The 27,127-nt window shown below is 37.6% G+C and overlaps 4 protein-coding genes across 6 annotated transcripts in view; 1 reads left to right on the top strand and 3 right to left on the bottom strand.

Annotated features, from left to right (window-relative positions):
* LOC123871242 (homeobox protein PKNOX2-like) overlaps nucleotides 1-13,233 on the bottom strand; it is a 31,064-nt gene extending 17,831 nt beyond the window's left edge. The window contains exon 1 of one of the 2 annotated variants that reach the window (XM_045914932.1): nucleotides 12,869-13,233. The gene's annotated coding sequence lies outside the window, so the exon portion shown is untranslated. Of the gene's footprint in view, nucleotides 1-12,159; nucleotides 12,256-12,868 lie in introns of those variants that run through there. The other variant, XM_045914933.1, reaches the window with a different exon arrangement.
* The window catches only part of LOC123871244 (uncharacterized protein C1orf198 homolog), a 504,106-nt gene that overhangs the window by 253,611 nt on the left and 223,368 nt on the right, over nucleotides 1-27,127 (bottom strand). The window lies entirely within an intron of this gene.
* Nucleotides 14,600-24,731, top strand: LOC123871236 (importin subunit alpha-1-like). The gene is made up of 11 exons (XM_045914919.1): nucleotides 14,600-14,814; nucleotides 15,384-15,534; nucleotides 16,283-16,430; nucleotides 17,421-17,502; nucleotides 18,446-18,663; nucleotides 19,147-19,238; nucleotides 19,838-20,016; nucleotides 20,796-20,989; nucleotides 21,834-22,005; nucleotides 22,483-22,584; nucleotides 23,192-24,731. Exons 1-11 carry the CDS (start codon nucleotides 14,752-14,754, stop codon nucleotides 23,321-23,323), a joined length of 1,533 nt encoding a protein of 510 aa, XP_045770875.1. The 5' UTR covers nucleotides 14,600-14,751; the 3' UTR covers nucleotides 23,324-24,731.
* LOC123871250 (26S proteasome complex subunit SEM1-like) overlaps nucleotides 24,799-27,127 on the bottom strand; it is a 29,657-nt gene continuing 27,328 nt past the window's right edge. Inside the window, exons 4-6 of one of the 2 annotated variants that reach the window (XM_045914949.1) lie at nucleotides 26,351-26,419; nucleotides 26,177-26,273; nucleotides 24,799-25,267 (exon numbers count right to left, since the gene is read on the bottom strand). In XM_045914949.1, coding sequence (XP_045770905.1) covers nucleotides 25,210-25,267; nucleotides 26,177-26,273; nucleotides 26,351-26,419 — 224 coding nt within the window. In that variant the 3' untranslated portion in view covers nucleotides 24,799-25,209. Of the gene's footprint in view, nucleotides 25,268-26,176; nucleotides 26,274-26,350; nucleotides 26,561-27,127 lie in introns of those variants that run through there. The other variant, XM_045914948.1, reaches the window with a different exon arrangement.

The raw sequence follows: 27,127 nt of genomic DNA, 5'->3' as shown, positions 1-27,127 counted from the left end.
TGGTAGACACACCTTTGAGAAAATTATAGAAAACTCTCAGGCATGCAGGTTTCCTCACGATGTTTTCCTTCACCGTTAAAGCAAGTGATACTAACGCACATACTTAAATCCAAAGTTAGAGTGTGTGCGCCCGGGATCTGCCTAATAGGAGGTCTACGTCTTAACCACGATGCTATCAAATCATCACTCAGCAGTGAGGAGTACAATGCAGCGAGCGATTTCACTAACATGTCTAGCTTTCTTCGACCGCTCCATACCTGTGTGTTCCAAATGGAAATAACTCAGGATAGTTTATACATTAAAAACGTTCCAGGTGCACAAATACGCTGGCTCCTATGCCTCAGACCATATTGACCACACACGGTCTACGAGTGGAATTACGACCACTTAACGAAACGGAATGTGCGGGAGGAATTTTTAAAAGGTGTAAAATCGCGGTAATTGTAATATTTGTTCAGCAGCCTGTTGGAAGCGGGCCTGGCTGTTTGTCTGATAAACACTTCATTATCAGATTGAGTAAGTACCTAGACTACCGAACTAACTGCTGAATGTTGTTTTCTATTTCAGAGCTTTTGATTACTGGCCGAGTGAACTAGAGTGAGGGAGCTCTCGGTTTGATCCTGAATCGATGATATGTCAAATATAAGGTTATGGTGACGTGTCAAAAAAAAATAGGGCTACTTTAGGCTACCTGCGTCAAATGTACTAATGTTTGACGCCTGCCAGTGACGCTGAGGCCTCGACGTTTTGTTAAAAGTACCCCAAAGGTGAACGCACACTTATCTGACCCGAACGCGTCAAACGATTCGAACGGAACGAATTTTAGAATTCTGTATATAAAATCTCATGAAACCTCCCACATTTCCCGCGTCGAATCGTCCGAATGTTACATGACATTTCATATACAGAATTATAAAATTCGTTTCGTTCGACTCATTCGACGCGTTCGGCTCGGATAAGTGTGCGTTCACCTTTAGGCCTGATTTACACGAAAGCTTTTTTAACGTCCGTTAAAAAACCGCCCAAATAGGAAAAATGTATTTCCATGTATATGTTCACACATCATCGCTTTTTTACGATTTTATCAAAATAAAAAAAAAATTGGATAAAAAAGCAGAGGTTACGTTTAGAAATCGAATAAATTGATCGAATGCAATGGCAACATTGGGCACACAAAACAAACACCCGTCCGGAAACCCTTCGGTTTATGATAATATTCGCTAAATAATAGAGCAGGCACATGTATTAAGAAACAAATTCCTTTTGGAGAGGCGCGGGGTCAGGATACAGCGAGGAAAGGGTAATTTTTACTAGTGATGTGCGAGTGTCGATGATTTATTTATAGACTTTTAAGAAAAGTTATACAGAAGTTAACATGAACTACAACACACTTTGCACATGATAAAATAAAGTCAGTCAAAATGTGAGTCGGACTCGCGCACGAAGGGTTCCGTACCATCGTACGAGAAATAACTTTTTTTTTTTTTTAATTTTCATGACGGCTATTTCGAAATTTTTACTATTGTATTTGTTGTTATAGCGGCAATAGAAATACACATTCTGTGAACAACTCTCTGTCTATTACGGTTCACGAAATACAGTCCGCTGACAGACAGACGAACGGATGGACGGATGGACGGACGTACAGCGGAGGCTTAGTAATAGAGTCCCGTTGATAACCTTCGAGTACAAACCCTTAAAAATGGAGTTACAAAATAGTATAATTTAAAACATACCGCGGTACTTACCTACCTTACCTTTTGTTCCTTTACGTTACAAACAAGTTAAAGTTTAGTCAGTGATTTAATCAGTATCGATAAAATGGGCAAGTTACATCGTCCCGTCCCTACGGTAGACATTTACATGTAGATCGCATCAAAATAACATTTTCGCGCGCCTCCGAACATCTGCTCAAATATTGAGTCGCATGGTTCAGTCGCTTTCAGAATACGGGATTGACTCCCAAAAAAATTTCGTTTATATCAAAAACCGGTTAAGTGTGAGTCGGACTCGCAAACAAAGGGTTCCGTACCATCGTATTACAGAACTTACCATTCACAGTTAAAACAAGTGATATTTAATTGCTTAAAACGCACATAACTAACTTCGAAAAGTTAAAGGTACCCGGGATCGAACCCCCGACTTTCCGAATGGGAGGTGGACGTCTTAACCACGAGGCTAGCACGTATTTAGCCTTACGGCACAGGTTTACCTAATATTAGGCAAGTTAAACACTATTTTGCTTCACCCTATAACTAATTGACCAGCTCCCATAGGGATGGTGCCTACTAGTCAAATCAGCATTTTTTTTACAAACGTCAAAACGCTCGCTTAGTATGGTAGCTTGTATGAAATTCATAAACTTTCGACGTACTTTTATAGATAAATCGATAATTTAAAATGGTAAACAAAGTGAATAACTAACAACAGCCGTGGATTTTATGAATTTTGAAGACCTCTTCAATAATTACTAAGAAATAATTCATTTTTGACACAAGCGCCATCTCTATTTACCTAGTTACATATCTCTAGTTACCTGAGGACGTATACCACTCATTAGTGGAATGTGTTCGTAACGAGGCTGAGAGATGGGAAGTATTTACAGGATTTCCCATGCTTCGCCAGATTGGCGGCTGTAACGGCGCCCTATCTCAACCTCTGTAGGATGAGGTTAGGGCTCTGTTACGGTTGTACAAGAAGGCCTTACGAACGTAGGCAATTAAATAAATGTAGATGCCATACGGAGGAATGCCGAAAGGAAACAAACTCCTTGAATAAAGATTTAATAAAACAAGTGTAAATTAAAAATTTATAACACCCCCGACAAGTGACGGTTACAGTAACTAGAAAAGAGCTGATAACTTTCAAACGGCTGAACCGATTTTCTTGGATTATAGCTAAGAATCGATCAAGCCACCTTTCAAACAAAAAAAACTAAATTAAAATCGGTTCATTCGTTTAGGAGCTACGATGCCACAGACAGATACACAGATACACACATCAAACTTATAACACCCCTCTTTTTGGGTCGGGGGTTAAAAACGAGTGTTTGTTATTGGAGTAGGTATCCTATCGATATTTCGCCAAGTTATTGACGCGCCCCATCCCTACCGCAGACATTTCCATGTAGGTCGCATAAAAATAACATTTTCGCGCGCCTCCGAAGCACATCTGCTCAAATATTGAGTTGCACGGTTCAACCGCCTTCGGAATACGGGATATACTCCCAAACATTGCGTTCTTCGTCTTATGTTTTGAACATGGTTTTCGTAACAATTAGGCAGGAGAACAAAAACTCTAACAGTATGACCCATCACTACCCATATTATTAACTAGCTGATGCCCGCAGCTTCGCCCGCGTGGATTGGTCAGATCCCCTGCAGCATCAGGATTGAGGAGTTGGACTCCAAATTTTTTATGAAACAATGTCGCAAAGTTCCTCTATCGATTAAAAAAGAAATGACGCAAATCGGTTCAGAAATCTCGGAGATTTCGGTGTACATAGGTAGAAAAACACAACTCCCTTTTTGAAAGTCGGTTAAAAAAATAGCCTATTTTACGCCCTGGTCAATCCTTTACTTGCCTGTGAAAGTCCCGTCAAAATCGGTTCAGCCGTTCCAAAGATTAGCCTTTTCAAACAGACAGACAGACAGACAGACAGACAGACAGACAAAAATTTTAAAAACGTGTGATTCAGTTATGGTATCGTTCAAATAACCATATGAGCTTAATATGAGGTAGTTATTTCGAAATTACAGACAGACACTCCAATTTTATTTATTAGTATAGATGCGAAGTTTTAACCTAATTTTTTACATGGATATGTACCTAGTTGAAATACTGGTGGGTGACAGTCTACTTTTTATCTCGGAAAATCAAAGAGCTTCGGGATTTTTGAAAATCTGAATGCACCCGAAGTCGTCAGCGTATGCCTACTTTATACAATTAGTGAAAAATACCTATACCTATCTCTGTGCTTCACAATCCTAATTGCACGTGCAGGTGTCGTGCCCCTTTCCATTAATCACATAATGGTAGGAGTTTTCTTGGAGTAATAATGCGGTGGGTTCTCAAACTAAGTGTACGAGACTTTGACTGTTAGGTTTTATAGTTATTAGTTACTATCACATATTAGTGATGATAACTAGAGCAATGCTTAGCGTGCATAAGTAACGAAAAGGCTATATTTGGATCTCTATTCTCCAACTTTGGTCACCCACCCATTTACCGACTTCGATCAACATTGCTTAACAATCACAATAGATTGATATGCGTTGTGACCGTGTGGCACACCCAACCAATTTTCACAACAAAGAGAATGAACTAAATGTTCAAATTGTTCTCATTCCATTAGAACAAACAGATTAAATATAAAAAAAACTCGATACTGTCAAAATTAAAACTACCCGCGAACGCGGTCTGAATATAAAGCGTCCATTTTTCTCTCCAAAGGAAACGTCTTGCATCACGAATTCAAATTTGAAACTGTATCGAGGGACGTCGGCTTTGCTTTTCAAGAGGGTTATAGAGATGAGGGTTTCCAAATATCTCGTTTTCCAAAGATTTTCTGTCTCACTTGGAGAAAAAATTAAACTTAGGTCTTACGAATTTTCAGAGAAAAGGCGAATTGCCAAATGACTTAGCAGGAAAGTTACTCGTTTCCAGGTACAGAAAGATCACTGCACATTAAACAAAGACGTTTAAATAAATAGAGACTAGTTACGACGCAATAAAGTGCAATTCAGCTTGTACAGCGCTGCGGCCTAAAATTTAATCTCAAAGGAGATGAGAGTTACGCCAGTGCCATCGAAGGGGCTCGTCGTTGGATCACGTGACCAAGAGAGCCCAGCCTGTGGCCTGAATATCCTCAATTCGACCTCAATTCTCAACCCATCGCTGCCTCACTATTGCGCATAGATCTCCTGTCAGAATGAGAAGAGCTTAGGCAGCTTCAGTACGCTGGCAAAGTGCGGATTGGCTGGCAGACTTCATACACCTTTAAGAACATTATGAAGAACCCTCAGGCAAGCTTAAGTAAATCATCAAATCCTTTAAGTAAGACATACTGTGCCGAAGTTTATAAACCTAAGTAACAGAAAATAAAACTATAAAAGGTATTTATAACCGATGCTTTTACTTTTTTAAACTACCCTCAGAATATATATTATCTTCTATAAAATATCACGTCACATACCTACAAGTTCAACTTCAGAACAGCTAACGTTATCAAATTTCGTTTGGTAAAACATGGGTAAAACCACACAGGGAAGTGAACTTTCGAGCACACTTTGGAAATATTGTCAAAGACATTTTACATAGGTGCCTAGTTCTTAAACTAATTTCTGATTAAATCTAAATATGTAAAACGGTAATAGCCTGTGGTGATAGACGTTCGGCCTTCAAATAATAAATAAATAAAAATATTAAAGTGGGTACTTTTGAATCAAAAAATGCATCTACCACTAGTTCGGAATGGCTTCTGTTCGCGAGGTCGGGGGTTCGATCCATTTTCCAACTTTTCGGAGTTATGCGCGTTTTAAGCAATTAAATATCATTTGCTCTAGCGGTGAAGGAAAACATCGTGAGGAAACTTGAATGCCTATGAGTTCTCTATAATGTTTTCAAATGAGTATGAAGTCTTGGCTAAAATGCTGGGCCGTGGCCTAAAATCTTCTCATTCTAAGAGATGATCCGTGCTCAGTAGTGCGCCGACAATAGGTTGATGATGATGATGATGATGATGCAGTCTAGAATGAATATGAACATAACCGCCTCGTGATCCGTTTCTGCTTTCTACTGGGCATCTACAGGAACACTTAATGGCTAAACTTATAAAGGAATCAAATCGATACACGATGGGGTCCCAAAGTGTTCGAAATTCGAATGGCGACCTTGCACAGGCAAGCGCAGCGTTGGAACTCTCCACTAGATGGACAGACCAAATTAAACGAGTCACAGGGTGCCGCTGGATTCAGGCGGTGCATGGGCCTGGCGTGTGGAAGTCCCTACAAGACCTATGTCCAGCAGTGGACATAGGTCTGTGTCATAGTGGACGGCTATCGGTTGACAATGATAATGAAGATGATGCAAGGAATCACAGCTGGACTCGTGAAAACATTTAATACGATGATTAACCGTAAATACGTTCCGTTTTACGTTGAACAAGCGCTCTAGAATGTAAAAATATACTAAAGGGCCAGTAAATTACGAGCAAAAATCTTCAAGACGAACAAGCAATAAGTTGAGGTTGAACGTTATTAAAATCTGTCCATAACTCCCGCTCGCCAATTACACCGCTGGCCGAGGCGTCACTTGGCTGTAATGGCGGCCGTTCCCGCCTTTTTCGCTGTCAAAGCGGTTTTTTCGCGGGAAAGCTGCGTTAAATTTTCCGTTCGGTTTCTGCACTTGTGACAAAATGTAGAGTAGGTATATTTTTAAAATTCTTGTGTTATTTTTTGGGTGAAATACTTTTGCTTAAATTAAAAATTTAGGGTCTCTGTTCTTAAACTTCTTGCTCAGTAAAATTCTTCATAAGTTTTCTTCAATTTGAACATAGGTAGTTGAATTAGAATTTAAGTATTCGACGGTACCAAAGTTTTACGATTTGTTATGGTGGTACTAAGCAGGACTAAGAGGCCGGCTTCATAATATTCGGGGGTCAAAGAATTTCTCCCAAACTCTTCGAAGTATATGTCATTTAAAGCTATTTAACAGAGCACTTGCTCTAACGGTAAAGAAAAACCTCTTAAGGAAACCTACATGCCTGATAGTTTTTAAACCCCGACCCAAAAAGAGGGGTGATATAAGTTTGACGTCTGTATCTGTGTATCTGTCTGTGGCATCGTAGCTCCTAAACGAATGAACCGATTTCAATTCGGTTTTTTTTTGTTTGAAAGGTGGCTTGATCGAGAGTGTTCTTAGCTATAATCGAAGAAAATCGGTTCAGCCGTTTGAAAGTTATCAGCTGTTTCTAGTTTTCCTATAAAGGTTTTTGTGTCGGGAGTTTTTTTTTAATTTTGAGTTATCTGTAATGTTCTCAAAGATGCGAGTCTGTCAATCTACACTTCTCCCGCGTACGTAGACTATGGCCAAACCCCTTCTAGTTCTGAGATGAGATCCGTGGTCAATAGTGAGCGGTGATTGATTACCACAGTCATCATCACATGCCATAAAACTCATATGACAGTCCTCTACATTGCTGCTTCACTGAGAGATACAAATATATTTTTTCGTAGAAAACCTTCAATGGATTAAAAATAAATGTCAAATGAGCTTAATGGTTTTCGTTCAGTGGTGATCACTGAGTTAGCGATTCACTCCGCTGATAGTGACTAATGATGAGTGATAAAAGTAGAGGTTTCGACATTTATATTCGATTCCCTTGATCATAGATTTTATCTGGCTAATTGCATTATACTTTAGATTAAACTCAATTGCACAAATAAAAGTCAATGAACTTACGAATGAAGACGTAGACCATATTCTGCTGAGTCAATTTGTTTTGTTTAACTAATTTAAATTTTAAATGTTTGAATGCTATTTTGGAGTCTGCTGAAAAACTTTTGACCTAGGTATCAAGGATTCTAGTTAGTTATAAGCTGTAATTAGGTAGGTGTGTAAGTTATTTTTAGGTAATTAAGTAGTTGTTATAGGAATTTTTTGCACATTTGTCTTTGGACTACCTTCAAGCAAATAATCTTTTAAAGAAACGAATTTGATAACGATAAAAAATGTAAGTGGAAAAAAATCTTAACAGATGTAATAATTTAATGTACTGCTGCACATAAAGCTGTGATAGCCTAGTGGTTAGAACGTCCGCCTCCTGATCGGAGATCGGGGGTTCGATCCCGGGCACGCACCCCTAACTTTTCAGTTATGTGCGTTTTAAGCAATTGAATATCACTTGCTTTAACGGTGAAGGAAAGTATCGTGAGGAAACCTGCATGCCTGAGAGTTCTCCATGTTCTCAAAGGTGTGTGAAGTCTGCCAATCCGCATTGGGCCAGCGTGACAGACTATGGCCTAAACCCTTCTCATTCTGAGAGGAGACCCGTACTCAGTAGTGGGGTGGAAATGGGTTGATCATCATAATCATCACTGCTGCACTTTATTATTTTGAGCGTCAGTGTGGAAAAAGTCTTGACGCGTATCACGCGTTGTGGACATACTAATTACTATCAGTGAACTGTTTCTACTGCCTGTAGTATGTACAACTTGCCTGTGCCTTTATAACGAAACAATAAAGGGTTGTTTGGATTTCTTGTTTCCAAAGAAATTTACGAGACGGTATTTTGACCGTTATCGTAATCACCATTATCTACACCTGATAAGTGATAACTATATGCCAACACTAGTAGCTGCTAGGTACAACAGGACTTTTTCGGTTGGGGTTTCTCTAGCCTCATTCATGATCAACCCATTTCCGCCCCACTACTGAGTACGGGTCTCCTCTCAGAATGAGAAGGGTGTAGGCCATAATCTGCCACGCTGGCCCAATGCGGATTGGCAGACTTCACACACCTTTGAGAACATGGAGAACTCTCAGGCATGCAGGTTTCCTCACGATGTTTTCCTTCACCGTTAAAGCAAGTGACATTCAATTGCTTAAAACGCACATAACTGAAAAGTTAGTGGTGCGTGCCCGGGATCGAACCCCCGACCTCTGATTAGGAGGCGGACGTTCTAACCACTAGGCTATCACAGCTTCTATTAGCCTCTAGCCTCATTAGTTTGGTGTAATCGATCAGCTATGCCCCTATGTTGTAGTGGTACAATGCAAGGTTCGCAATGCTTCGTTTTGGCTGAAATTCTACAAGAGTCTAGAGTTCACAAAATTTCAGATTCAGGCTATGGCTACTATCTATCTTCTCGCTCAGTAGCTGGGCGTCTGATTTTTAGCAGCTTAGGCTTCCATCAAAGCTCGAGAGTGAATCGGACGCCGGAACTAGGTACTTTAGTAGCTTGAAAATTGGGATGAGATGCTCGAGCTTCTGCTTTAGACGTCTTATGGCTGCTAAAGAGGCTACACGCTCAGGTGTACAATGTAGATATACTGCCAACATCAGCTAGAGCACAACAGTTTATCGTTTGCAATCTATACTTAATAAATAAAATTGAAGTGTCTGTCTGTAATTTCGAAATAACTACCTCATATTAAGCCCATAGGGTTATTTGAACGATACCATAACTGAATCACCCGGTTTTAAAATTTTTGTCTGTCTGTCTGTCTGTCTGTTTGAAAAGGCTAATCTTTGGAACGGCTGAACCGATTTTGACGGGATTTTCACAGATAAATAGAGGATTGCCCAGGGTGTAACATAGGCTACTTTTTTAACCGACTTTCAAAAAGGGAGTTGTGTTTTTCTACCTATGTACACCGAAATCTCCGAGATTTCTGAACCGTTTTGCATGATTTCTTTTTAATCGATAGAGGAACTTTGCGACATTGTTTCATGCAAAATTTGGATTCCAACTCCTCAATCCTAATGCTGCAGGGGATCTGACCAATCCACGCGGGCGAAGCTGCGGGTATCAGCTAGTGCATCAATATAAAGTTTCGTAATAGGTATATGCTGGTACCTCGGTATCTGAATTTTCAAAGTCAAACATGTACCTAAGCTAAAATTGTGTTTGTAAAAATCTAATTTAAATAATACTTAACTGATATAAAACCAGTTTAGATTTTATGCATTATGCATTCGAGCATATTTTGACGCTTGCACTCTTAGGCCCGGAATCCACCTAAGCAGAGAGGAGAGATGTGTTCAGTCGACCAATCAGATTCTTAATATATGACGCGAAAAAATTTGCACGTCATCTTTTACAAAATCTGATTGGTTGATTATACGCATCTCCTCTCCTCTCCGCTTAGGTGGATACTGGGCCTTAGTTTACGATTGTAACCAGATTCTAGTGATAATTCAATTTTAGTGATAGTGATAACTAGGCCACAGTTAAATTACATCAGTGCGTTTCAGGCCTCGCTTTTTTCGAGTTCCGTACATAATTTTTTTGGTCACTACCGCTACTTTTCAGCTTACAAAATACTTGATGAATCCTTGTTTCCAGTATTTGTTGTATTGTATTGTATACAACTATACCGAGTGGGGTATCATATTGTGAAAGGGCTTTACCTGCACATTCTAAAACAGTTTTTCATGCAAAAGTTTTGATTTATCGTGCAAAATGTCGAAAAACCCGAGTACGGAACCCTCGGTGCGCGAGTCTGACTCGCACTTGGACGGTTTTTCATGTTTGGGGGCCCTTAAAAATTAATTGAATTCCTAATTCAATATTCAGTTTTGGGTCAAAGTTCTACACCAACTACCAGTATTTCAGGCTTGTTACTCATTTCATCTACAAGCTAGAGACCCATAACACGCAGACAGACAAACAGACAGCAGAATGACATTGATAGGGCTCGTTTTACACTTTGGGTGGAACCCTAAAACGCAAATTAGAACAACTATGACATATTTGTTTTGTATCAATAAAACTGGCACCTTACAGACTTAATTTGGTGCCTACTATCAAAATATTATCTTATCAGAAATGATAAAGGAATTTAGGCAGGTCTGTGTGATTACAAAATAACTTAATGGCTATTAAATTTTTTATACCATTTCTTGTAAATTCACACTTTTGCTTGAAAATTTTAAATAGATAATTACAGCCATTGAGTTGTAGATACCTCAGACTCAGAAGTTATCAGGGAACGGAATAAGTTATACAAGGCAATAAGCCATTAAATTCCACGCATATGCAGTGCATATGTGTGGAATTTCATGACTATCATTATATAGACATGATATGAAGTACTAATACTCTGGGACAGGGATGTTATGGAAGTGCTTATATCGGAACCAAATTCGGAAGCGGTGTTAATTTTGTTTGTTTGGAATTGGAACCAGAATTGGGGGTGGAGGCAAAAGATAGATGTGTTAAGGGCAGTCAAAGAAAATAAAATTATGTGCACACATTATTCATCCATCATATTCTAATTATCAGTTTACCAGGGTGTTGAAAATAAAAACAATTGAATCAAAAATCTTATCAGTACTAGTAGTGAAGTTAAGCAGCATCATCATATTCAACATCTGATGTAACTATAAAGTCCAATTGTAGAGTGTAGACTACAAATTATTAAACATTAAGAAGTTATGATTACCATAAGTGTTACTCACAGAATTTTCAAACTCCTGCTTATATCTTTCAATGAAAGCATTACATTTTATTCTTTTCCAAATCAGATATCAAAGCATATTAAAATATTAAAAACTTATAAGAAATTATGCTTGTTTTGCTCACTATAATATTCAATAACCAGCAGAATTACTGTTTGCTTAATTTAAATAATTTTATTTCCTTCATGGACTTCAAAGTCTGCAAAAAATATATAACCAAAAAAGACAACAGGGCCTCTTTAGAATAATAACCACTAGTAGGGCCTCATTTACCTTGCCCCTAGTGATGCCCCTCCAGCCCTTAGGTTGGATTTGCTGCAGTGCAGTGTTAAGAGCCCGCTTCATAACTAAAATAGTGCTGTTTCCACAGATGATGGCAACAACTTTATTAACCACACTTCACCCCGAAAGAGGCCAGTTGAATGAATTTTACTTGAGATTCGAGATTTATAGTCAAAAACAGTGAAAATTGAAAATCGATGTTTAGAGTTACGCCTATTTTTGGCAAAAGAGAACATTTTTTACACTAACTAAAGATATTTGAAATTATTAAGAAGTAAAACATGACATAAAGTTGGTAATTTTTCAATTTTCTGATTTCTTATATAGTTTATTTATGCACGAAATTGTCGAAAAGATTTTTCAAGGGCAATAGCTTTTAAAATAAATACAATTTTACCATATTAATTATTTAAGGGCACAGATAATGGTGTGATAAATCGATATATGGCTTAGTTGTAGATATAGAACATAAAAGAATAGAATAATACGCTTAATACGTTTGTATGGAGAAGCGCGTAAAAAGTGTACACTTACCTATGCATAGTCCGCAGGCCACTGCATAAGGTAGCTGGTGCATGTTAAGAAATATCAAAGCAAAAGCATGGAAAAAGCAAAAGCATTTTAATAAATTATAGAGATAAATAATGATTCAATTGATCATAATAATATTCATAAATTAGGTATCATAAACTTACCCCTGCAAAGTACAAGGGCCAGCAAAATTTCTTCTCAATGTATGTATTTAGAAATTCTAATTAATAAATTTATGCACGTCATTAATTTAATTACTTATTATAAAATTGCATTAAAATTATAATCTAAGTTTTTAGACAATAAAATTGAAAAAAATATTTATTAATATTCCAATTCAAACGTCAAATCGATTAGTGATGTCCTCTCTATAATATTTGAAAACGTCAATATTTTGAATAATAATACTCGCAAAAAAATCGATTACGACCTGTAAAACTCAAAAGAAAAGAACATCGACTTCAAACCACGTGGTGCGCCAAGGTCGAATTTATGTTTTCAACTTGTCAAGCGCGGCGTGTGATAAATTAATTCCACGGGCTGTTATCGCGTTACTTTGCAGAGCATTTTCAACTTAATTGACTAGAAAGTAAGGTCCAATTTACTTTAAACAGAATGCTCACGCATAGTCGCCAACCCAGGCAATATATCTTAGGCCGTATACTGCCCGTGACAGTTCGTAAACAAACTGGAGCTACCGCAACAAGGTACAAGTGTGATTTTACACCTTAAAATATTCGAAATTTCAATTATTCGTTACATTGATTTAGAAAAATCTTACTCTTCATTACAGAAATCGACAAAACCTTATTTTTGTCAGTGATTTTTGCTTTTGTTCTTATTGAAAAAGTATTTTTTCATAAAAATACTCACCAGATAATGAACACGATGCTGAATGTGATGCAAAGTCATCTGTAATACATCTTGCACATATCGATCACGTCTTGCAGTTCTCAAAACACAAGTAAAAAAAGAAGGAGGTTAGCACCAAATATCGTTACCGCTCAATTGATCTATCACTCGTCACAAGTTATTGTTTTGTAAATACAAAATTAATTACTATTGAATGCACTGCGATTAAAAAAATTAAGTCAATTCGTTTATATGATTCACAATCAAAATAAAAATAGTCTGGCAGACGCTGCGTCGACGACCGCGCCACTGTCTGTCTGCCGTGCTGTCAATATTCGTCAAAACGAAAATGGCGACACCCTCGACAGAATACGATCAGCACCAGCCTGCTCGTAACGTCCCTCCCTCTCTCACTTAAGGTATAAAAAGAGATAGCCATTAGACGTGTTGTCTTCAGCCCGACCGGACTGATTTGTGATGTCACGCCCAGCGGCGTAACGTTTTGCGTAATTATATATCCACGATAGCTTGTAAACTTGTTTTAATAACTTTAATTAACGATCGTTTTGTGTTTTAAGGTCATCGGATGAAAGTGCCTGCCATGGCATAGGTTAATAATAGTGCAATGTGTTAATAATGTAGGGTAATTCGTCTTTGCGCATGTTAGGCCCGTCCCACCACTCAATATCTGTCGTAAATGCGCCTCCTACTTCTTCTTATTTTATTCAGGATTTTTTCAGATCTTCGTCTCGACTGCATTAATTTGATGCCATCGTGCAGTCGCAATGCAGTTTGATTAATAATGAAGTCAGGTCTAATAAGTTCTCTTTTACTTCTTTGTCTTTTAAATAACAGCGTCAGAGACAGAGTTATTCGTAATATAATAAAGAAAAAAAATTGATTGCTTTGTTTCGGCCTGCATGTTTTCTTTTTATCCTTATTAATTTTAAGTCTTGATTTGACTAGAAATTCAATCCTTTTACAATCAGCAATAATTATGATTATGATCATCATAAAAAAATTAAATTGATAGTAACTATAATTATTATTAATTAAGCCTTTGTAAATCTCCTATTGTAAAACATGGCAAATTCCACTCTTTACGGAATTGCTAATATAAATAATAAAACTAAAAGAGCACTCAACATAAAAAATTGATTAGATAATGCAAATAAAAAGCCAAACCATGGCTCAAATATTAACTGATGAGCCATGATGAGCCATAATCCTACTATAGGTATATAAGCGATGTCAGATGGAAGTCAGCTAAAGTCTTAGATATAAAAATTCAGTAACACCCAGTTCAAGTTCAAAGGACAAAGTTCCTCTATTTCGTCTTAATAAAGTACAACTACGTCATCGGAATCTTGCAGTACCTACATCATTTTTGTAGTATGGCTATGGTATGGCCACAATTTTTATCCTGTGGCACCATCACCAATCCTTTATTGGTGATACTGGGTGATACACCTTATATTGCCCCATGCAAAGCATGTATTAAAATTAAAATATTGAAATATTATAATTTATTCATTTCATTTTTTAATTTGATCATTATTAATAAAATAAAAGTTAAAAGCCACACATGACATAAATACCTAATAATTTCACTTTAACTAAAACAATATTAAAAATTGTTACACAGTTGTAAAAAGATCGAATTATGAAAATCGATTATTTACTAGCATATAAAATAACAAAAAAGTAACAGCACTAATATAGTATTGCTATTCAATAGTAGTTCGTTTATTAATATAGAAACACTGAGATCAGCTGTCATTCCGTTGGCCGTTGCAGAATTTTTGAACATTGAACTTTTCTGCAAAAACACCCGTTGTTGCCCGTTGTTTCGAGAAAACTTTAGTATCATTTTTTTGAATATATTTTGTAATTTGTGTTTTACAATGGCAGATAGAACCCACACATCGAGAATTGCATCGTACAAAAATGCTGGCCAAGGAACTACGGTAAGTTTATAGTTTTAAATCGAATACCTATCCTTGATGTAAAAACCACGTTCCGATCTTTCGAAAATTCGAATTTTCTTATTCAAAATACACTAAATGAAGGAAAAACTGACTGAATAGCATATCGACGAACAGATCAAACAGCTGGGTCTAGAAAATTCAGATTAACGTACATGCAAAATGTTTATGAACAAAGGATTTTCAGCAATTCTACCTGAGCGAAACCTACACAACACAGCTTGCTACAGCTAGATACCTAGCTGTAGCAAGCTAGATACCTAGCTGTTTAGTTAAACAGCTGATAATTATTTTAGCTATTAAGCTAATCATGAAAGTCTTGGGAGTAGTGGTTGTGCATGGCTCTAGGCAATCCATGCTGGCAGTTATTGATCTATTTTGATCACTTTTATATACTGTCATCAACATAATTATTATCAACCGATACAGGTCTACTGCTAGACAAGACTGGTTGTGACACCACCCAGTGCCATTACCATTGCCACTTCAACATTGCAACCGTTGAGCTATGTTATACATATGCTATATACATTAATATTTTTTCCTATCAGGAACTCCGTCGGAAGCGTGCTGAGCTCAGTGTCACCCTGCGGAAGCAGGCTCGGGATGAACAGCTCCTCAAACGCAGGGCCATGTCGCCTGAGGCTGGGGAAGAGGTCCAGGAGGCTGAGAAGACCATGACCACTGCGGAGATTGTCAAAGGTTAGTCATGACACATATCCTACCCTGAATCCATCTCACTACTAAGTAGGTTGTCAGAATAAGAAGGATGTGGCCATACTCTACCACACTGGCCAAGTGTAGATCTGCAGACTTAACACACCTCTCAGAGAAATCTCAGGTGTGCAGGTTCCCTCGCCATTAAAGCAAGTGATGTTTAATTACTTTAACTGCACATACCTAACTCTGAAAAGACAGAAGTTCATGCCTAGGATGGAACACACAACTGTCAATAGGAGGCTGACATCTTAATAATGACTCTATCACTAAGGTGATAAGTGTATCTTAAATTTAAGTAGTATAGACGAAAATAATTTATATATCAAATATGAAGTGAATGTGTAGTGTAATTATCCATTGAAATGTATAGCATCCATGTCCAAATAAATTAATATTATAAATGCGAAAGATATCTGTCTGATTTTCAACCCATTTAAATTGATTTTGGTCTAAAAACCTAAATCCATGTGGACAAAGTCTTGGGCATCATCTATTTAGTGCACAGATAGGGTACAGCCTAGACACAGATATATCAAGCCTATAGACTTATACCCAGAAAATCAAATAGTGCCCTGGATTTGTTAAAATCTGACTATAGTCCATATCAATGATTGATTGCAAATGGCCTAGAAATATCAAAAAAAAGTACTTCCAAGTTTTACCAGCCTGTTGGGAGTTACAGTGTTAGACTTCATTTTGAAAAAATCTTATCAGGATTTTTTCATTCCAGGTCTTAAATCGAGCGACCTAATCACTAAGACCACTGCAGCCAGAACAGCTAGGCGCATGCTGTCACGTGAACAAAACCCACCCATCACAGCTATGGTAGAAGCTGGTGTACTGAAGCCATTGATTAGTGCACTGGATAGAGATGATTGGTGAGTATAGCTGTTTTAGCAGTAATACTATTGTGAGTGATAACCATCACACTAATATTATAAAAGAGAAAGTTTGTGTGTGTGTGTGTGTGTGTGTGTGTGTGTGTGTGTGTGTGTGTGTGTGTGTGTGTGTGTGTGTGTGTGTGTGTGTCGCGGGCATCAGCTAGTCATAAATATAAATAAAATAAAACTGCCTTGTTGGTCTAGTCATGCCAAAGAAAGACTTATATGGAGAACCCTGGAGGAGGCCTACAGGCAAACTGAATGAAGAGGAAAAAGAAAAACACAAAACACAAGTGTCACAAAAAAATATGTATTTATTTGTTTAAAAAATTGTGCATAGCATTAATGTAATTTAATTCAATGTAATTCAGTGAATAAAGGCTTATATTATGTTGGTTTGGTCGCTAGTGGTTAGCATGTTCAACTGCAGATGTCAAGATCTTGGGTTGCATTCCTAGTTCAGACCAAAAATAGGTATTGGGTTTTCCAGAAATTCTTAGTACTAACTAGGGTTTGATGTCACTGACAGATGTTAAATGTTAGTACAGTGGACCCCCGGTAATCCGACAAATGTTTTGCAGGATATTGTCGGACTATCGCATTTGTCGGATTATAGAGTAGGTACTGCCTAAGACCCCCTATAGTCCGGATTTTTTTACAAAAGAGTACCTTGTAATCCGACAAATTACAAATCCAATGATGATTCTATATGTCATACATACTCTGAAGTACAAATCATACTATGTATGTCTTTAGTAAATTCAATAATAATAGACATGTCGGATTACAGGGGGTGCCGGATTAGACAGGGGCCGGATTACCGGGGGTCCACTGTATATTTGACACAGGTAGCCATAAAGTAGCCCTATTTTTCTATGATTTCACATCACCACATTTGACATTATCAAATAGAATTTTTCTCACTCTAGTTCATTCTGTTTATGGTTTGGCTTAATTTTATTGTAATAACTTTGAGTATGTTTGCAGTCAAGACCTGCAGTTTGAAGCAGCATGGGCGATCACCAACATTGCTTCCGGCACACATGAGAACACCTTGGCGGTTATTGATGTGAGTTAGCATAAAATCTATACATCTATACTAATAAATAAAATTGAAGTGTCTGTCTGTAATTTCGAAATAACTACCGCATATTAAGGTCATATGGTTATTTGAACGATACTATAACTGAATCACACTTTTTAAAATTTTTGTCTGTCTGTCTGTCTGTCTGTCTGTCTGTCTGTCTGTCTGTCTGTTTGAAAAGGCTAATCTTGGGAACGGCTAAACCGATTTTGACGGGATTTTCACAGACAAGTAGAGAATTGACCAGGGAGTAACATAGGCTACTTTTTTAACCGACTTTCAAAAAGGGAGTTGTGTTTTTCTACCTATGTACACCGAAGTCTCTGAGATTTATGAACCGATTTGCGTCATTTCTTTTTTAATCGATAGAGGAACTTTGCGACATTGTTTCATAAAAAATTTGGAGTCCAACTCCTCAATCCTGATGCTGCAGGGGATCTGACCAATCCACGCGGGCGAAGCTGCGGGCATCAGCTAGTATAAAATAAAATGATATAAACTACTGACTGACTGATGTACCAATGTATGGCTTAAATCGCTGGACCTAGAAACTGACTTCAGGTGATCTGAATTTGGACTTTGTTACATGATTTATACTTATTATAAAACTTGTTGCATTTATATTTAGACCCACACCACATTTACTAAAAAACTGCCCAAGTGTGAGTTGGACTTATACATGAAGGGCACCGTGCCATCTGCATACAAGATTTTTTAATTTTCATGGCAGCCATTTTGAATATTTTATTTTGTTATAGTGACAATAGAAATACACATTCTGTGAAAATTTCAACTCTATCTATTATGGTTCATCAGATACAGCCTGCTGACAGACAGACGGACAGACAGCGGAGGTTTAGTAATAGGGTCCTGTTGAAACCCTTAGGGTACAGAACCCTAAAAATCAACATCTCATTCATGTTTGTAGGGTGGCGCAGTACCCAAGCTGGTAACGCTATTAGGACGCGGGGGTACGGTGGGCGAGCAAAGCGCTTGGGCACTCGGCAATGTGGCGGGCGACGGCGCGCAGCCGCGTGACGTGGTGTTGGGCCACGGCGCCCTGCCTGCGTTGCTGCCGATGCTAACGACCAATACCCCGCAGAGCCAGCTGCGGACGGCGGCCTGGACTTACAGCAACTTCTGCAGGTAGCGTGCGATAAAACGTGTCAGCGCCATCATAATAGAATATTATTTTCGTTATTCCATACATCATCATCATCTGAAATGCATCACTACTGAGCACGGAACTCCTTTTAGAATGAGCAGGGGTTAGGCCACCACGCTAACACCATGCTATGTAAATATCTATAAGAGATAATTGATAAAATAAATAAAAAAGTGCAGACTGGCAGACATTCGTGACAGATCCATGACACATTACTAGTACGAATATTTTGATCTCGTGGTAAATGACGACCAAGACAACCCTTCAACATAGGGCCCTAACTATGTAGGCAAGTTTTGGGTTTGGGTCACATCCTCGTCCCTCACTATTGCTCTGTCTATCCAACTTCATTGAACCTCTGTATGTCCATATGTAATATCATATCCTTACTAAGTGCCCGTGCTCAGTAGTGAACCAAGAATACGTTATATTAATAAATAGCAATATTGCCTCATTTGTTTCAGAAATAAGAACCCACTAGTGAGGTTTGATTTAGTGGCACCTGCTTTGCCCTATGTCTCAGATCTGCTCACTGTTGCTGATCCAGATGTACTCGGTGAGTCCCATAGGCTAGTTAAAGTCTCTCTTAAAGTAACTTTCTGACAAGTTTATGCTACTTTTTGTTAATATATGTTTTATCCTATATATTGTCTAAGGCCAAAGGTTCCATAGCTCAAAAAGAAAAAAAACCCTTATGGATCACTTTGTTGTCTGTCAATTTGGGGGAAAACCTATAGGATACTTCCTGTTGACCTAGAATCATGAAAGGCAGCCTATAGCATTGTCTGACAGCACAAGAGAAGGAGCAGAAATATTAAAAAAAAACGTAGTTGAATTGAGAACCTCCTCTTTTTTCTGAAGTCGGTTAAAAATTTTGCAATGCCGTGTATTCGTGGTTATCTCAAAAATTTGTGTTCCCCCCCCAAATAATCAGTTAGCAAAATCATCAAGATGGCGCTGTCCGTCATTAACTCACAAATATTTATTATACTCTTGCGCTCTTGGAAAGGCCTATGTCCAGCAGTGAACGCATACAGGCTGATGGATGGATGGATGGATGGATTTATTATACTAGATTGAGATTTCTTGTACGATGGTATGGGGAACCCTTTAGTGTATAAGTCTGACATGCAATTGACCAGTTTTTATTTACAGCGGACGTATGCTGGGCGCTTTCCTACCTGACGGACGGACCCAACGAGCGCATAGAAGAGGTGCAAACTACTGAGAACCTGCTTCCGCGTCTGGTAAACTTGCTGCAACACAAGTCGCCCGCTGTACGCACGCCCGCGCTCCGAGCCACCGGGAACATGCTCACTGGATCTGACTCACAGGTACAGATTTTTCAAGAGAACTTTATTTTTTTTTATGTGTACCAAGAAGTTGTAACTACGATGAGAAAAAAAAGAAAGAAAAAAACGACAGGGAAGCACTTGCTGAACACCTGCTACAGCGAGTGGTCAACTTGATGCAACATAAGTCGTCCGCTGTACGCACGCCCGCGCTCCGAGCCACCGGGAACATGCTCACTGGATCTGATTCACAGGCACAAATTGTTCAGAAGACTTATTATACAAGTTAGCCCTTGACTGCAATCTCACCTAGTGGTAAGTGATGATGCAGTCTGGAGTGGGCTAACCAGAATGGCAGTTTTCATTAAACCCGTACTCCTTTGGTTTCTACACGGCATCATACGGGAATGCTTATTCGCTTGGCGGTACGGCTTTGCCGGCCGGGTGGAAACTAGCCACGGCCGAAGACTTCCACCAGACCAGACCAGACCAGAAAAGAATTATAAAGGACTGGAAGGTCCCGGATTCGGTTCCCGGCAGGGGAAATTCGGAATTTTATAATTTATAAATTTTCTCTGCTCTGCTCTGGTAGGACGCTGCAGCCGTGGCCACCACCCTACCGGCATAGCCGTGCTGCCAAGCGATTTAGCGTTCCGGTACGATGTAGAAACCAAAGGAGTATAGGGTTATTAAAAACTGCCATAACTCTTCCAGGTTAGACTGCATCATCACTTAAAACCAGATAAGATTGCAGTCAAAGACTAAAAAAAAAGTTAGTAGTTTTTTTTTACGATGTCTGCTCAATCTCTTCTACTTTCCAGACGGACCGCTGCCTGGAGGCTGGATGTCTAGACCACTTAATCGTGCTCCTCCGTTGTAACAAGGCCTCGCTAGTGAAGGAGGCTGCCTGGGCGGTCAGCAACGTGCTGGCGGGTACTCAGGCTCAGATACAAGCCGCCATCGACAAGGGACTGCTGAAGCATCTCGTGCATGTGCTTACCAGTGACGACGTCAGGTACATTCTCGTCGAAAATTACACCCATATTCAATTCAATTCGTCTCAATAGCTCAACCGGTAAAGGAGTGGACTGAAAACCGAAAGGTCGACGGTTCAAACCCCGCCCGTTGCACTATTGTCGTACCTACTCCTAGCACAAGCCTGATGCTTAGTTGGAGAGGAAAGGGGAATATTAGTCATTTAACATGGCTAATATTCTTTAAAAATTAAATGACAAGTTTGTACAATTCAAAATATTTCAATTCAAAATATTTTTATTCAATTAGACTTTTTCAAGTTGTTTTGAATCGTCAAAAGCATCTACTACTGGTTCAAAATGGCTACCGATTTCTACAAAAGAAAAAAACATCAGCCATCTTTGATTTCAAAACAGATATCATGTTTCGTAATCAGCACCCACAAAACTCTTGAAAATAACCTACATATTATCTATTTCCTAAATAAAAATGATGGCCATTTTGGATTTCAAAGTGATTTCGTAATTAGCACCCCTAAAAACCTTGAAAAATACGTCAGCCATCTTGAATTCAAAAATAGAAATCATTTTTAGACAACCAGGAAAACGTGAACAGACACCCGTAACGATTTCTTGAAAAGTACGAAAGACGTGGACGTCAATTTCGTAGTCAGCACGCCTAAAATCTTCTGATTATAAAGAAACCCCTAGGATATGGAACGCCCTTCCGGCATCAGTTTGCCCCTCCACTTTTAATTACAAGTCAAGAGTGAATAGGCAAGCGCGCTCGATCATCACATGCCAGCAGGTCTAATTGCAGCCAAGCGCTAGTCTGTAAATTAAAAAAAAAAAAAATTAAAAAAAAAATATCGATTTGTTCACCAGGTGTCAAAGGGAAGCTGCGTGGGGCATCACCAACCTGACCATGGGCGGCACCCCGGCGCAGCTCGACGCGCTGATGTCCACCGGCTTCCTGGAGCCCTACTGCAGTCTGCTCGAGTCCACCGACCTTAGAGCTGTGACCGTCGTGCTAGATGGCATCCACAATCTGTTGCAGGTCAGTCAGTCAGTCAGTCTCAGGAGGCCACGTGGGGCATCACCAACTTAACTATGTGGGGGCACCCCACCCAGCACAATTGGGTATTTCTTGAAAAGTATCTTAATTTGATCCTAAGGTTATAAAGTACCAGAAAATTCACAACAATTTTATTCCATCGACCAAGTACAATAGGGTAGTTTTTGAAAAATATTTTAAGATGGTAAACTGGTAATAAAATGCTAAAAAATCCACAGCAATTTTTTTTTAATCTACAGATGCAATAAAAATGCATGTTTTTGTATTTCAAACTGCCCCGTGAAAACGCCTAGGTGCCATTTTGTTTAGGTTCATGTGCTGTCATGACGTCACAGTCGAAATTCATCATGGTGTCTACAGCTTCGTGGGTTTCGAATGTTTGAAATGGAAATCTTTTCATAAAATTCATTATATCATTTTATAAAATGGAATTAAAGGCATTAAAATATGTTATTGCAGGCGGCTGCCAAGTTTGGTCAAGTGGAAGCTCTGTGTGTCACTCTAGAAGAGATCAATGCCCTGGACCTGATAGAAAACCTGCAGCATCATGAGAATGAAGAGGTGTGTACAAGTATACTATCCATACTTGCCCTGAACTAAGGCAGAGATCTAAGTACTTTACTCAGACTTAGGTTTCAGTTAAAACGAGACAGATTTATGCCTCTTTTATGTCTCTTTTTAATCCCCGACCCAAAAAGACGGGTGCTATAAGTTTGACGTGTATATCTGTGTATCTGTCTGTGGCATCGTAGCTCCTAAATGAATGAACCAATTTAGATTTAGTTTTTTTTTTGTTTGAAAGGTGGCTTGATCGAGTGTTCTTAGCTATAATCCAAGAAAATTGTTTCAGCCGTTTGAAAGTTATCAGCTCTTTTGTAGTTTTCTTATAGAGGTTTTTGTTGGGGGTTTTTAAATTTTGTTATACAATAAGCAATTAGACATACATTTTATTAACTGTGTCTTATGTCTGAGCAATCAGCAAAATAGACTTCTGACCTGAGTTCTGGCCACCTGTTTTGTAACTAGTTTACAGTCCAAAACATCACACAAAAAAGTCAAGTTGTCAGTGAAAAGTCTGCATCAAAGGAATCAAAATCAATTAATAAGTTTTAATTATCTTACTTAGGTTAGAATAAAATGTAATCTAATAATTTCTTATTCCTACCAGATCTACCAGAAGTCCCACACAATTATAGACACATACTTCAGTGAGCAAGAGGATGTGGTCGCCCAACCAGAAGAGAATAATGAGGAGTTCCAGTTTGGCTCCAACCAAGATAACCAAAATATTCAATTTTAGTGTAAATAAATATTAATATGGAATGCATGAAAAAAATGTATGCTGTGTCTAAGATTCAAATGTATAGAGCGCACTTTGATTTTGCTTAGACTTAAGTTTCAGTTAAAACGAGGCAGATTTACGCCAACGATATAATGCTGTCTCATTTTAACAGTGTCTTAAGTTTGAGCAAAGTCAAAGTGCCCTCTATAGATTTCAACCTAACAGATTGTAAGTTTTTAGGCACTTAATATCTCAGTGAATATGTTATACATGTAAATTGTCCAATATTATAGAATAGAAATATTTTCAATCAAATAAATTACAAATATGTACATACTTTAAAATTATTATCAAATGCATCTATCACTGGTTCAAAATTTCCATTGAGATGAATTAGCAAGAAAGTCGGCGGTTGTTCTTTTCAAAGATTTTATATACGACATTATGCCATGAATACAAGCAATTGATTACGAATTGGTCTGGTTGGGGAACAATTTGTAATCGCAAAATCGGATAAAAAAGGTAGAAACGGTTTGTGTGAACCTATAAAATCAGTTCCCGGTCAGAATTCGGTGTGTTTGTGTGAACGGGCTGTAACTGCTCAACAATATACATGTCCACTGAGATAATATTATGCTACACCCCTGGTTAGTGTGGTTTTTTAACTATATATTTTCATTATCTATGAAATGTGTAAATTGTAGATAATAGTGTAAAAAAAATGAAAAACAAGACTGAATTGTTAGAAAACACACATGATCATACAAGTCTTTAAGAAGCTAGTATTTTAGGGTGTCTTCAAAAATAAACGCACAATATATTGGTTCAATAGTTTTTAAGAAATTATCAATTTATTTATTTTAGAGGCATTCTAAAATATATCATTTTGTTAGCCTTCTCATTCCAATTTATTTTTACCAAACTCAGATCTGTAATTTTTAGAAATTAAAAATTTTACTTATTCTGAGATATGTATTGCATTTTATTATTTTATTTTTGCTAATTTTTTATTGCTATGAAATTTAAATGAAATCAACTTTATATACCTAGACTAGATTTAAATGCATTTCATAAAACAATTTTAATTTAATGTTTAGTACAATTTTACAATATTGAGGTGTAAGTTTTAAAATTTAAGTCATTTATGTTAAGATCTACAAAACAATAACTTTGACTTTGCTCAGACTTAAGACACTGTTAAAACGAGACAGCGTTATGCCACTGGCATAAAACTGTCTCATTTTAACTGAAACTAAGGTCTAAGTTTTTATTCTGAGCAAAGTCAAAGTATGCTCTGTTGAGCTCAGCCAGAGTGAGCTATGTATGTCTCAGCTGGTCTCAAGCGATACAAAAAATCAAACTTTTGATAAAATGTGCCTTATTATTGTGATATTTTGTGATAAATAAAGGCTTTCTTTATAAAAAATATTTGTTTTCTTTATCCACTAATGAAAGGTGTAACTGAATGTAGTTGTAAAACAAAAAAACAGGAGTTACTTTTTAAATATTTTTTATTAAGGTAAAGTACAATTTAATGGAAAAGTTTTGATGAACAATAATGAAAACCACCAGAACTGCTTCACCTAAAATATTATATTGATTAAAAAAAAAAAAGAGATTACTGCCTTCAATAACAGGAACTATGTTTGATATAGTCCATACAAAATGGGAACCCACTCATCATTTTAACTTTGTGTCAACTGTCATGTAAAAAGTAAAGTTCAACTTCAAAATAAGTACTAAAATCGTTTTTTTTGACATGACAGTTGAGAAAAGTTGAAATGGCGAGTGAGATCTTAAACTGTATGCATTAGAAGACAAAATAGGTTATAATAGGATTTTCTGATGGTATTATGATGGATAATGTTATGAACTTAACCATGTAACACAAATTACATTAACATCTAGCCCTTATTCTGTTGACGCTGCTGCTCCTGTTGTCGCAGCTTCTCCAGCTGTTGCCTGCAAACAAAAATAGAATTTCAATATTTTATTGGCTGCATGGTAGTGTGGCAAAATTGAATAGTAAACCAAATTTCTAAGGTGAGATATTCTTGTGTAACAGATGTGTAAACGTTTCATACAAGTTGATGTGTAAATTATCCACAAAAACATGTCTAATGGCCATATTCAAGACCATTACTATGAGGTCTCACAGCGTGCTCAAACATATAGTGTAGGTTCCACCAATCAGATAATTGTAAATTGTCGTGATACAGTCATCTGATAAGTGGAACCTATACTGTGCGTTTGAGCACACTATGAGATCTTATAGTAACATTTCTGAATACGGGTGTATGTCTGCTAAGTTTTGACAGTCCATCTGTTTGACCAACTTCAACATAATTTGGTACAGAGGCTTGCATCTTAGGGAAGAACACAGGTTTTGGTCCCTGAAAATCAACAAGTTGCTGTGGGATTTTAAAAAGCTAAATCCATGCAAACAAATTTGTTGGCATCATCTAGTGAATTATAAATAACTTTGGGATGTATACAAGTAATTATTACTTAATAGCTTGAAAATAACAATAGAGTATATTTTCTAGTCCAAGCCAAATTTATTTATTTATTTATTTATTAGGACACCAGAAAATTATAATATTAATACATTCTTAAATCTATATATACACACACACATTATATTAACTTATTAATTAGGTGTCACAACTTGTGCCAAAAGAAATAAAAAATAATTATTATTACAAATTGTACTCAATACAATAATCTCAATACTCCTGATCGGTTCTTAGGATTAGAACAGTGTCAACTTGCATTATTAAAAGTATAGCAAGAGTTGGTATGCACTTATAAGTATAACTATGGGGCTTAAGTACTATTACCAGTTCAACAAAACAAAACAATTCTACTAACTTTAGCTGCTGACTGAAATCGTCCTGCACAATATCGTCCTCCCAATTATCTTCCCACACGGACACATCCGCATCATCAGCGTCTTCGGTTCCCCAATCTGATAACACAAACAAATTTTAGGCAAAGATGTTAGGATCCAGGCAAAAATTAAGCTTTTCAGATGATAAAACTTACGTTCCGTGGGGAATTCTTCGAATTCGTCATCTTCCTCCAGAAGACCAAGATCTACTTTTTGCTTATCTGCTGCTGGTTTCATTTTAGTTGAAAATAAATTACAAAATAGTGCTTAAAATTCAATTAGAAACCTTGTTGTTGGATCATATGCATTTGCGTGATTTTCAAAATTTTGACGTGCAGCTAGATTGCTAGAATCAAGAATGACAGGATGTCTGTGAATGACAGCTTCACCTACAATGTCACGATCGCAATCACCTCTGAATTCTGATTGGTTAATGCTCGCTCATTATTGGCTACAAAGCATTGTTGCAACAAGAATAGCATATATTCACCCAATCACATCAATTGATTGATGCAGGTTTTTCGGAATCACCGTGTTGACTTGTATTAGAATTAACACAGATGAAAAATATTCAAAGAGAAATTCTAGAAACGAGCAGAAATAAATAACCATAGATAAGTTTAACGTTCAGTGGCGACCAGGTGGCGACAGGTAGGTAACTTTAGAAATGTTTAGAAACGACTCAACTTGTGTGTTGTTGTAGGTTATTTACTAACATCATAACCCATCTAGTCCAGTTACCACAAATCGGACTGGGATTGTCCAGAAAAGACTTGGGTGTAAATAAACTGTTCAGCCTCCTTTGTGTTTTCTCCAAACAACGCGTCTTTGGCGAAGTGAATTGTGCTGTGTGGCACAACAAAAAGCCACTAAAATAAACAACAACAACAAGAAAATTATTTTAGTGTCAAGAATATAGTTGAGTGTAAAAT

Source organism: Maniola jurtina, chromosome 13 (assembly GCF_905333055.1).
Source record: "Maniola jurtina chromosome 13, ilManJurt1.1, whole genome shotgun sequence".
Lineage (NCBI taxonomy): Eukaryota > Metazoa > Arthropoda > Insecta > Lepidoptera > Nymphalidae > Maniola > Maniola jurtina.
Note: the sequence above shows the minus strand (reverse complement) of the source record. Positions and strands in the feature narration are given on the sequence as shown.